Source organism: Lineus longissimus, chromosome 9, assembly GCF_910592395.1.
Source record: "Lineus longissimus chromosome 9, tnLinLong1.2, whole genome shotgun sequence".
NCBI lineage: Eukaryota > Metazoa > Nemertea > Pilidiophora > Heteronemertea > Lineidae > Lineus > Lineus longissimus.
This window is the reverse complement of record NC_088316.1, coordinates 12,252,088-12,264,558: the sequence shown is the minus strand read 5'-3', so window position 1 is coordinate 12,264,558 and position 12,471 is coordinate 12,252,088. Positions and strand designations below refer to the sequence as shown.

The 12,471-nt window shown below is 40.9% G+C and overlaps 1 protein-coding gene across 8 annotated transcripts in view; it reads right to left on the bottom strand.

Annotated features, from left to right (window-relative positions):
- LOC135493862 (uncharacterized) overlaps positions 1 to 12,471 on the bottom strand; it is a 27,204-nt gene extending 14,733 nt beyond the window's left edge. The window contains exons 1-9 of one of the 8 annotated variants that reach the window (XM_064781483.1): positions 12,371 to 12,463; positions 8,805 to 8,872; positions 7,932 to 8,005; positions 7,661 to 7,696; positions 6,651 to 6,905; positions 5,808 to 5,994; positions 5,193 to 5,303; positions 4,182 to 4,435; positions 1,870 to 2,089 (exon numbers count right to left, since the gene is read on the bottom strand). In XM_064781483.1, coding sequence (XP_064637553.1) covers positions 1,870 to 2,089; positions 4,182 to 4,435; positions 5,193 to 5,303; positions 5,808 to 5,994; positions 6,651 to 6,905; positions 7,661 to 7,696; positions 7,932 to 7,946 — 1,078 coding nt within the window. In that variant the 5' untranslated portion in view covers positions 7,947 to 8,005; positions 8,805 to 8,872; positions 12,371 to 12,463. Of the gene's footprint in view, positions 1 to 1,869; positions 2,090 to 4,181; positions 4,436 to 5,192; positions 5,304 to 5,807; positions 5,995 to 6,650; positions 6,906 to 7,660; positions 7,697 to 7,931; positions 8,006 to 8,224; positions 8,365 to 8,760; positions 8,783 to 8,804; positions 8,949 to 8,994; positions 9,128 to 12,370 lie in introns of those variants that run through there. The other 7 variants (XM_064781491.1, XM_064781486.1, XM_064781485.1 and 4 more) reach the window with 7 other exon arrangements.

Below are 12,471 nucleotides of genomic sequence, written 5' to 3'. Positions count from 1 at the left end.
TGTCACATCTTTGACTGACACACGTACACGCTATGTATTGTCACGCACTCAGACCAGACACCATCCCTGAAGTCCCATTCACCATCCATTTCAAGTTTTTTTCAAGTGACGGTCTGCCTTTTGCCTTCAACCATTTTATATGCAGTACTTTGCCGAGGCAACATGTTGACCACAAAACTTTCACTGTCACAAGCTGGTCAAAAGCCTAAAAAACTACACCTGGCCTGCCTAGGCAACCTGTTTAAAGATATCACAGCAACCAGGTCCATCAAAACAACTCAAATGGTTAAAAAAACAATGAGTGAGGTAAGTTAAAACAATGACCCTCTCACATCAAAAACAAGTCAAGTGACCACAGATAAACATTGCCACACTTAAAGAATCATGTTCGAACAATCTAATCATTGTAATTAAATTAAAAGATTTAATAATGAAATGGCCAGTGGCCATTGTGCTCACCGTATAGATATCTGGTGCTTTGTAATTCATCCAGATTAAGAAACATTGTACATGTATAGTATATAGGTCAAACCAAAGTCGGTATGACATGTGATGTATCATTGCTTGGAGTAAGTACCATAAGAATATCATCAAAAACAAGTCAATAATAAACGAGATATTGCACTTTTTACCTATTTTAGTTTTGGCCTCCTGGTGGCCGAGTTGAGTACCAGATCAGATCGAAATTCGGTGTCCGAGGTTACATGACGTAGGGAGTCATGTGTATCAAATTTCAAGTTCAAAGCTTTAGTGGTTAAGAAACGTGCCATAGTTACAATAAAACGACCAATTTTTCGCCATTTGACCTCTGTGACCTTGAAAAGCAGGTCAGATCAAAAACTCATATGATATGTGATGTATCCTTGCTAGGAGAACCTACCATAAAAATGTTATTGAAAACGAATCATTAAAAATAAGCAAGATATTGCACTTCTTACTTTTTCCATTATGGCCCCCTGGTGGCCGAATAAAGAATCAGATCGAGCCAAAATTCGGCATCAGAGGTTATCTGATGTAGGGGGTTATATGCACCAAGTTTCCAGTTCATAGCTTTACTGGTTAAGAAACGTGCCATAGTTTACACTCTAACGGCCAATTTACGCCATATCACCTCTGTGACCTTGAAAAGTCGGTCAAATTGAAAACCCGTACGATATGTGATGTATTCTTCCTAAGGGTACCTACCATAAAAATTTTATCGAAAACAAGTCACTTATAAGCGAGATATCACACTTTTTAGATTTCCACTTTTGGCCCCCTGGTGGCAAAGTTGAGAATCAAATCAAACTGAAATTCAGCACCAGAGGCAATGTGATATAGGGGGTTATACGTACCAAGTTTCAAGTTCATAGCTTTAGTGGTTAAGAAACGTGCCATAGTTTACACTCTAACGGCCAATTTACGCCATATGACCTCTGTGACCTTGAAAAGTAGGTCAAATTAAAAACCCGTATTATATAAGATGTATATTTGCTATGAGTACCTACAACAAAAGTTTCATCAAAAACAAGTCACTAATAAGGGAGATATCACACTTTTTAGATATCGACCATTGGCCCCCTGGTGGCCAAGTTGAGAATCAGATCGGACCGGAATTCAGTGTCAGAGGTCACCTGACCTAGGGGGTGCTGTGTACAAAGTTTCAAGTTCATAGCCCTAGCGGTTAAGAAATGTGCCACAGTTTCTGAAACAGGATACGACGGACGACGACAACGACGGACACAGTGCTATCGTATAGACTCCCCTTACGGTGAGCCAAAAAGTTTTTAAAAAAAAACCATACTAATTGGTCTACTACTGTGCAACAGTGTGCAAGACTACTGACAAAGCATTAAAAAAATTTCATTTTGAGATCCGAAAAAAACCTACCACCTGGCATCTTTTCAGGATTGTGTTCAATCAGTTCATAGGTCTCCTCAGGAATCTTTGGTGAAGTGTGTTTCAGAAAGAGCCTCAACTTCTCGAAACAGTATTTGCCTTCTTTCTTCATTGTTTCCTCAGATAGATTACAGAAGTCCTTGTTAGGATCATCCCTCATTTCGGTCAAGGCCTGAACAATGTTGAAGAAGTAGACCACACCATAGAAAGACTGGAGAGAAAGACATACATGTGTCATGCATAACACTCTCACATTACTGGCTTAACCTCTTGAATCCCGGTGACCGACCAGTCGGTCATTTTGAAATAACGTTTTTTCTCAACGACCGACAGGTCAGTCTCAGTGATATTTTTATTCCCTTGAGCTTGGACGCTAGTTTATTGCTTGTTTTAGCGTGTTTGATGTACAGTAGGGTCAGTTAGAGCATGCCTGGGTGGATGGCGCCTCGTTACCGGACTTTGGCGGTTGTACGCGGGTGCTATACATCGTGAAAGTCAGACCCAATTTCGCAACCACGTGACCACCCTGGGATCCCGGGATTTTCAAGTTTTGGGATTCAAGAGGTTAAAGATGAACTGACATTTTCAACATTTTCTAATTTGACATCTTTATAATGTTAAACAATACAATGAGTTATATCACTGCGAAAATCGCAGAATTCGTCATTCATTCACGTGGCCTGGGATGACGTCGTCATCTGGGAAAAAAAATGATGTCAACGTTTGTACCAAGCCGAATGCCGCACCTGGTAAACATGTCAGAAAAACATACTTTCTCACATGTAAGTCAGCATGATTTTATGGCATCTGATTTTTGATGCACCTGTCCTCAAAATATTTGTAGAACATTACGGAGGAAACTTTCCTGAATGAATCAGTGAAATTTCTTTGACATGACCAATCTGTCAAGTGCTTAACACGCAGCTAATAATGACCACTCTCACTTTTGATATCACACTTTTTTTGGTTTCCGCTTTTGGCCCCCTGGTGGCCAAGTTGGGAATCAGACCTAGAAGGTCATGTGTACCACGTTTCACCTCAACAGCTTTAGCAGTTAAGTAACGTGCCACATTTAGACTCAAACAGCCAATTCGTACAATTTGACCACTGTGACCTTGAAAAGTATGTCAAATCGAAAACCTCTATGACATGTGATGTATCCTTGCTTGGAGTACCTACCAGAGAAATATTATTGAAAACAAGTCACTAATAAGCAAAATATTGCTATTTTTATCTCTTCAGTTTTGGCCCCCTGGTGCCCAATTCGAGAATCAGATCAGACTGAAATTCGGTGTTCGATATCTTGCTAGGAGTACTTGTCGTAAAAATGTTATCAAAAATGAGTTACTAATAAGCAAGATATCGCACTTTTTAGGTTTTAACTTTTGGCCCCCTGGTGGCCAAGTCGAGAATCAGATCAGACTGACAGTCACTGTCAAAGGTCACCTAACCTAAGGGGTCATGTGTACAAAGTTTCAAGTTCATAGCCCTAGCTGTGAAGAAACGTGCCACTGTTTTTGAAACAGGATACAGACAACGACGACGACGGACACTGTGGTGTCATATAGACTCCCCTACGGTGAGCTTATCATGCCAGCACTAATCATGCCACACACAGCTCATTTTAACAGCAGCCATCACGTAGAAAATGATAAAATGACATCACTCTGAAAACAATTGTGATTTGGAAACTCCCTTGATGTCAGACACAATGCATTAAAAGTGGGAAATTTTAATCTACATCAGGCCATGTAGAATTAGCGGAAAGAGCGGAATTAAGTTTTAATTTGTTCGATACACCACAAAGATTATTTTTAAATCGCTTTTTACAGTCGTTAAGCCATGACTCGCAATGAGGTCATGAAAACTGGTCTGTAGGGACAGTTTAGTTCATTCGGTAGCCGTGTGAGGCGCTGTATTACCATACCTCCTTTTGTCTTCAGAGTTCAGGCATGGCGACGATCATCGCGACAAGTACTGGCTTTTCCAGGTGATCGAAGCCCAGAATCAGCTCATTCTGCTTATTCCGCTCATTCCACTAATTCTACATGGCCTCTACATCACTATGAATAGATTTTTGCAATTACATCTTCTTCTTCCTTCTTTTGTGCAACATGATGGTTTAAGCTATCAAAAGGGCGAGGGACCTTCGGAATTGATTTCTGTCACTGGCAGCTTCCAAGAAGTCTTCACCCAATAACAACAGTTAGTGTGTCAAATACATTCTGACACCTTCTGGTTAATGCATTGCACCAAGAACTCACGTAGACTAGTCTTTATCAATAATTCTTGACTGTACTGACCTCTTCACCATTTTTTGATCTGATTTGCCGGAAGTCAAAGTCATATTTCCTATCGATCCCTGCCCTAAGCACTGGCACTTTGTTTTCATAGAACGTTATACGATCATTGGGCTTTATTTTAGGATCAGTACTCATCTCTTTTGGTTCCCTGCAGTCCTGCGGAAACACAATGATCATCTTCTTAGAAATGTTCTTGTCTAGAATTTCAGGGTGATTCTTTCTCCATTCCGACTTCCTGATTCTGTCTTCAAAACCTGCAGTATTTTAATACAAAGTGGAATTAGAGTGATCAGTAACGAAATGAAATAAGTTACTATTTTGTAATTGTCAAAAAAGAAACAGGATAAGTCATGACTTATCCTGTTTACCTGTTTACTAAAGTCATGGCAGACAGTGTCACTGTCACTCTGTCACTCATCACTTGAGTGTTGACTTGAAACAGAATTCCTAAAGAGACTACTGTACAGATTTGTGATGTGTCAAGGAGCCCGCAAAAATACATGTAACAAGGAAAAAGATATTTTTTCAAAGAGTGGGAAGGGGAGGCAAATCTGACGGGTCTATACCTAGTGTCCATGTACCTACATGTCCCAGTACCTATGTGTCCCAGAAGGCCTATCTATGTGTCCCAGTACCTACCTTTCACAGTACCTACATGTCACAGTTCGGGAGATATAGCACTTTTTGTGTTTTTGGTTTTGGCCATCTGGTGGCAAAATCAGGAATCAAACCAGACCGAAATTTGGTTTCCCATGTGTCATTATATAGGGGAACGTATGAACCAGGTTTCAAGTCGATAGCTCCAGCAGTTACAAAACGTGCCTTGCCAACGGACAACGTGGTTTGAATTGGTTTTGAATTGCATCCACATTTTGCACCAACGCAAGCGATTTGGGTTGTCTCATCCAAACCTCTGTGGTGAAAACGAGGCTACATACATTGTCCATTATGAAAATAAAATATTCCCACTCTGGTGTTTTAGAATAAATAACCAAGCTTAACTACACTTACCTGAAACCTTTTTATCAGGCATGAGGATCATCTGGAGATAACCAAAATGATAGGACGAAGCAAGACCAATCCCCGAGTTCAGAAATGCTAGATCAACTGTTTCAGGTTCATCTGAAAGAGATCAGTAAGCAATGAATCCACAGTGTGAAGAGATTAACAATGTCACCATCAGAAAAACAACATGCCTATTCAATCCAGTAGTAATTTGACTTAACGGTGCTATCTTTGCAATCAGAATGAAGTAATCTCTCATATCATGAATTAAAGTTGTTTCTGGCGAACATTCTGATGAACTTTGAGCCTCATGTGTTCACCGGCGTGGATTTGGGGATCAAATAACCCGCTGAGGCTTTAAATTAAGACAAAAATGACCCCAAAAACTTCAGACCCCCAAACCCTGAAATTATCATGGTCATGACCATATAAATCAATCAAAAATTCTGTGGATTTTTGCCCTGGGTGAGGTCTTTCTGCCCTGCAAATATTAGGTTTGAGTGAGATATTGGGAAAAAGTTGTTGCAGTTGATGTCTAAAGGAAAATGGCTTAAAATCTATTAGTGGTGTGTAGCCACAATGCATTGAGCCTACTCCATCATCAACAACACCATCTCGCACCTCTGATAAATGGATGAAGATCACTCGCTGTCAGGGCAATCTTATCCATTTCGGCGTCATCTGCTTCCATCCACTTTCTGTCCACTTCCACTCTCCTCATATCAAACTCCCTCAACTCAGCAGGAAGTTCCAGAAACTTGTCGCTGTACATTATGACTGTAATGAAGTGTAGCCCTCGCTTCAGGATCTGCAACATAGATTGTAAACGAACAATCCTAAGATGCCTCCTAGAGGGAGACTAAATAGGCACTGACAAACCGGCAAGTTAAAGTGAGCTTCAATGAGAAAACAAAGATGGCGGCTTGGTGGACATGTTGGATTTAGGGTTGGGCCAAAAATCGATAGGGAACCTCCCCTACACTAGGTCATTACACCACTGAAGTTTCAGGTCTGTCACTCAATTGGTTCTTGAGTTATGGGGCGGAATGCGAAAACAAAGATGGCGGCCTGGCGGCCATTTTGGTATTAGGGTTGGGCCCAAAATCGCTAGGGAGCCTCCCCTACACTAGGTCACCACACCACAGAAGTTTCAGGTGTGTCACTCATTCTACAGAAGGTTGAAAGTCCGAGGCCCGCTGGTAACCTCTTACTGATGTGGCCGGTTTGTTAGCCGCAAGGAAGTTAAATATAATAGGCTAGATTAGAAACTGCCTTCTCACCAGGCGCCTGGCATTAGAGATAGGAGTTTGGAAGAAAAGATTAGAGTGTCTCATAAGCCAAAGCTGACTGGCCCTTTCATTAGGGGTGAGATTATAATAAATAATACTCATACAAAATTTGTTAAATCACACCTAATATTTAGCCTGCCAAGATAGCATTAAGATTTCAGTAGAAATGAATTACCTTATCAATGGTTGCCACCAGCTTTTCCTCACAGAGATATTTCTCAGGGAAGGCAAGAATTAACTTGGCATGATCCAGGGTCAGAATTTTCTCCAGAACCTTGCATTCCGGTTCCCCTGGTGTAGGCTTCCATCTACTCAGGGTTAGTTTAAATCCATCTTCCTCCAATGTCTTTTTTACAGCTTCAAGAAATCTGCTTTCCCTGTCTCCCTCATCATCTCCTTCATATTCATGTATGAAGAAACAATCCCCTTCCTAAAAAAAGAGGAAGGCAAGAATTTCTTTTTCCTGTCGATTTTGATATTCATTAGTACAAGTTGGAGATAAGATTGGGTTAGACCGGCACCGGTATTCTCTAGTGGGATTCCTTACCATGAGCCAACCACAGAGCAAACCTTAGAACACTTTCAAAAACGGCGCTCGCGCCAATCATAAATAGTTTATCATGTTCTCTTAAACCGATGGGCAGATCTCCACCAATCTTGATACATGTATATATCTTTGACGGGACCGAGAATGTTTTTACAAAGCCGGGTTTTTATTTTCTGAATATTTTTCAAAACTGGCATTTATCAGACGACATCGAACTGTGGCCTCATACTGCCCTCTATTGAGTGGTGTACTGTTAGGCGCACATTTGCTCAGGATAGTATACAAAAGTTGAGACGAGCCAAATGAAACAAGCCAAACTGAACGAACCAAAATAAACATTTTAAACATGAAATTGAAGATCATGTTAAGATGCAATATGATTTGTAATTTGTAATTTTGTGGTGGCCGCGCGCCATGCCATATAGAAGTTGAAGGTGACAGCCGCTTTAATTGGGACTTGTCGAGGTAGCGGCACGTGAGAACGGAACGGCGTGTTCTTTGACTTTAGAGAATTTGTGCAGAATTTGAGTAGAAAAGAGTAGATTTGTAGTGAGGTACCGGTAAATAAAGTGTCTAGATACGAGTTGGTGAGTTTGAAGAAGACCCGTGTTCATCATAATTTGCATTAGTGTACATACCTGAATATTCATCCTTTGAATGTCATCAGCAAGGTTCTAAAAAGTAACGAATTAAGCCATTAATTTGTCAATGATATTCTCTGCATAAGCAAAAATAGTTGTGATTGGGGGGGGGGGGGGTTTTGACCAAGAAAGTTACCTAAATTACAATTTCACCACTGTTTAAGAAAAGACTGCAAGATATATGTACATGAGGTACTATAAACACAGAATTCACGATCCACAGACAAGCTAGTCAAAACTCACTTGTGAATATTGTGATATGACCTACCTCAACATTTGCCATGGTGATCAAATATCGGGAAATCAGCGGTGCAGCACAATCAAGTCCAAGTCATTCAGATTCTGAAGCAGAATTAAAAACAACACATACATTTGTATTGCACTAACAAAGGACTAAGGTTCAACAGCCAAACTATATTTGGTGCAATTCAGGAAACAATGTTGTCTCAGGTTGCTTATCTACAACAGAGGTGTGTCCAGGGGGCCTCAGTTGCAGTGTGCCCAATTTGTTTCAGAAATATTGTTTTTGTATGGATCGATGCACGGTGATGAAAAACCTACACGATGACGTCACGCTGATGGCACTCGATTACCCCACTACTGCGACGATAATGGAAATGACGTTGCGTCATAATAGCAGGGTGACCAACGTGAACTCAGATCTTGGTGTGCACTCACTTGGCGGGAAAGGTTTTTCACGTCAGGACTTGTGCGTACTAAAAATAACAAATAACACGTTTTTCTACCATCTAAGAGCTGAAATGAAATTGACAAAGCACTGAACATGTGACAGCAAAATAGTCAACTGATGAACTAGAAGAAGAACAAACATGATGAAGTAATATTAAAGCCGCCCATTCCTATTATCGACACTTCTGGTTACGAACATAGTGTTGTGACCAAGTAAAACTTAAGGCTAAGATCATGCCAACTCCCAAAGAGAATATCTTTCCTAATAAGATAGTACTCCATTGTCTAATTTACTTATCTTTGTATCTAGTTTACCATTGTCTAATTTACCATTGTCTAAAATGACCATTGTCTAGATTACCATTGTCTAAAATGACCATCGTCTAGATTACCATTGTCTAATTTACCTTGGTTAGATTACCATTGTCCAATTTACTTTTGTCTAAATTACCTGGATTCCTGTCCCCCAGTGACAAGGGTGTGAAACCCTTATAAGTCCAACACCGGCCCTGTTACTGTCTGGAAAGCAAAAGATATATTTTTTAAAACGATGCAGGCCCGTCTGCTGCTGCCTTAAAGGGGCGATTAGAATAGTACTGAAGTAAAAACTAAACTTCATAATCCTCACAGTATAGGCTTACCTCTGGTGCAGTCATGAAGAAGATTTCTCTGGTACAGTCCTGAAGAAGACTTGGTAGTGTCGCAAACTACTGACTCATCAAAATGAAAGTTGATCGGGAAAATGGTGTCATGTCATGTAACCGGGATATATAGATAGACCTCGCTTTCCAGGCCATATGTTAGTCACCGAGTCAATAACAAGCACCAGTGACTGTCATCCTCAATACTTTGATTTATACTCAAGATGTTCCAGAAATAGAAGGCCTCTTTACACAATGCATGTTTGATCGGGATCGAGACCAGTTCAGTTAAAAAACACCATGTAAAGATGACTTTTCTCATCTGAACGAACTTTATCTGAACTCACCCGAGACTCGCCTCATCGCGCACTCTCGGGCCTGGTCAGAAGGGCGGGTTCGCTCCCTTGTGTAGTTGTAAATGCAAACTAACCAGGTCAGTTTTAATCTGTATGTGTTTTATGTATAAGCTTACATGGTATAGCGATGAGTCATATCCATCTACAACATGTACGATTAGTGTATAGCTATGCATTGTCTATAATAGGGCATAGGCCTGTAACCTACATGTTGTGCGTAGATCACCATCGAAACATATTGCAAGGGAAGTTCACAGACACTTTATACATTTTAATATTATAGCTCCCATGACCGTATATCCCGGTCAGTTAACCGAGCGAGGCTGACTCCCATGGTTGATGAATACGGCTCCCCATAACCCTTTTTGAATATCGAGCCAAAGCACCTACGTCATTTAAAACACAATCGGCATCAGGTTTGCTGTATTGAAAATATATTCAACCCGGATTTAAGCTACTCTCACTGTCTTTAGGTGTCTCTTTCATCAGAATCGTCAACCTCCTTATCCGGGGACTGCTTGATCAGCATTTCAATATGGATGCACCGTAGACCCTAGTAACACCCCTATGTCACATGCTGCGTCACCACCAGAATCTGGGGGTGGGTTAGGGTTAGGGGTACTGCAACTTTGATGCAGATATTATTCAATTTTGTTCAATGTCATACATAACATTTTGAGGAAATCAGGGGTAAATCAGGATGATGTTCGTATACATGCACATTTCCCTGCACATGCCTATTGACTCAAAAAATAGATAATGAAATGTCCCTGGGGGCATTTTACTCACCTGGGAAACATTTAGTAGTAGATGAAATGGGACAAGGAGGTTAAATTGATATTTGAACTCGAAAACTAAGTCTTAGGCCACAATTGACACAAATTGGGTCAACATGTACAGATACCCAATGTAGGTATAACTCTAAGATTCGAAGAATCTGTGACAAAGAGAATATAAGTGTCAAAACGTGCCACTTTCAGTGAAATTTTAGAGTTTGACCTTTCTGACCTTGGAAACTAGGTCAAGGTCAAAATGTTAAGCTCTATGTTAAGCTTGATCACATCATATCAATCAATGATGTAATTTTGAAGATCACAAAGTGCAGACATTGGATTTCATGACCTGACCTACGTACACCTTAAAAGTAGGTCATATTGACCTCAGTTTTCTTAATATGTTCAGGTGCCCGGTGTCTACATGTACAGTAGACTCACGCATAAGTCAAGGCACTTATCAAAGAATGACCAACTGGTGCTGTTCACCACTGGAAAGGCTGGGATCACCTCTTTCTACAAGAACTCACCTCATTTATTTTATCAATGAATAAAAGTCAGTAATTAGCACAGGATTTGCTCCAAGCACTTGAGGCCACACCTTAAAAAATATTTCAAACCAGAGCCCCAAATCACTAAAAACCGTGATTTAAAATTTTTTTCTTTTTGGTAAATCCAAAAATACGCGTTTTCATGTGATTTAGGACCAAAGCTAATGCGTGAAAATGCTCGAGAACCTTTTCAGTTTTGGCTCCCTGGTGGCCAAGTCAAGGATCATATTGGACCGAAATTCAGTATCAGAGGTTATCTGACCTAGAGGGTCATGTGTACCAAGTTTCAAGTTGTTAGCCTTAGTGGTTAAGAAACGTGCCATTTACACTCAAAGTCAAACAGCCAATTTACGCCAGTCAATTGACCTCTGTGATCTTGAAAGAAAGGTCCAATCAAAAACCTGTAGGATATGTGATGTATCCTTGCTTGGAGTACATACCTTAAATATCATCGAGAACAAGTCACTAATAAGCGAGCAATTGCACTTTTTACCTTTTTTAGTTTTGGCCCCCTGGTGGCCAAGTCGAGAATCAGATCGGACCGAAATTCGGTGTCAAAGGTTATAATTCACACAACGTGGTGAGTCTAATGGTTACGTATACACTGTATGTAAAGTGTAAACAAAATGCACATATCCATCATGTCCATCGAATCTGAAAAGATTTGTGCAGACCCATTACAATTCTTGTTCCGGTACAGTTTTGTCGCATTCCATATGGGCCACGCGTTGGCCGATCCTGCATTTATGACGCACCCACAGTTACGACGTCGGATGTGAATCCCATCCCATTGTTTCCTTCCTCGTGACGCAATTATTGGGGGGGGGGGGGCCTTCACGTGATTTCTGGTAACTCTGCCAAACTTGACCCATAGAGGAATTCCTTGATGTAGGTCATGTGGTCAGGGTGCAGGAGTTCCCGTACCACCTGGCTATCCGATTTAGCATCTACCGTGCCAGAACGACATCAGCACATCTAGTGTCAGGATTGTAAATTTGCCAATCTTGATTTTGGCGCCAAACGAATCCAAAAAAACGCGTTTAAAACAATTAAAAATATACAAGCTACAAAAATTCGTTGTTAACTAACTGGTGAAGAAACATACACAAATATCTAGGCCAGCAAGTGGAAAATTCAATTATTATTTCACCACAAAGAGCTGCATCTGTCAGCAGATATGAGACAGCTACCGGGGCGGGTGGGGACTATTTCTTTATGGGGCCTTATGGTTCAGCATCTCCAAGGAATTCTATTTTTAGAGTCCAATGGGGGGGGGGGGTTAGGGGGCCTTCCCCCAATGTAGTGGCTAAAACATGTCACTCTCAGAGAACGGGGAGGGGGTTTGGGGGATGTACTGGCTAAATATGTCAGAAGGACGGGGTTTGGGGGGGGGCTCCCCCATGTCAAACAGTTGTGTGAGTTCACTAGAGCTTACTCTTTAATTTATGACGTAGGGAGTCATGTGTACCAAATTTCAAGTTCATACCAACGTGCCATAGCTACACACAAAAGGCAAAATTGCAAGAACAAGGCTGTAGTGTATAGACATTCATGCAGGAAGACTGTGGCCAGTGTTGAGTGTACGGGCAAAAATGGTGGGGAAGACGATCAGTTAATAAGGGAAGTTATTGATGAAGCAACGCTTATTTCTCATGAGAACACTATCAGCCAAGATGAAGTACATACTGCACTTTACCTTTTTCGACTCTGAATATTACACTATCTTGTTGAAAATCGGGGTGCGGAGCCGTGATCGCTTTCTGATATGACAAACAAGAACTAGGAGAAAGAGAAAAC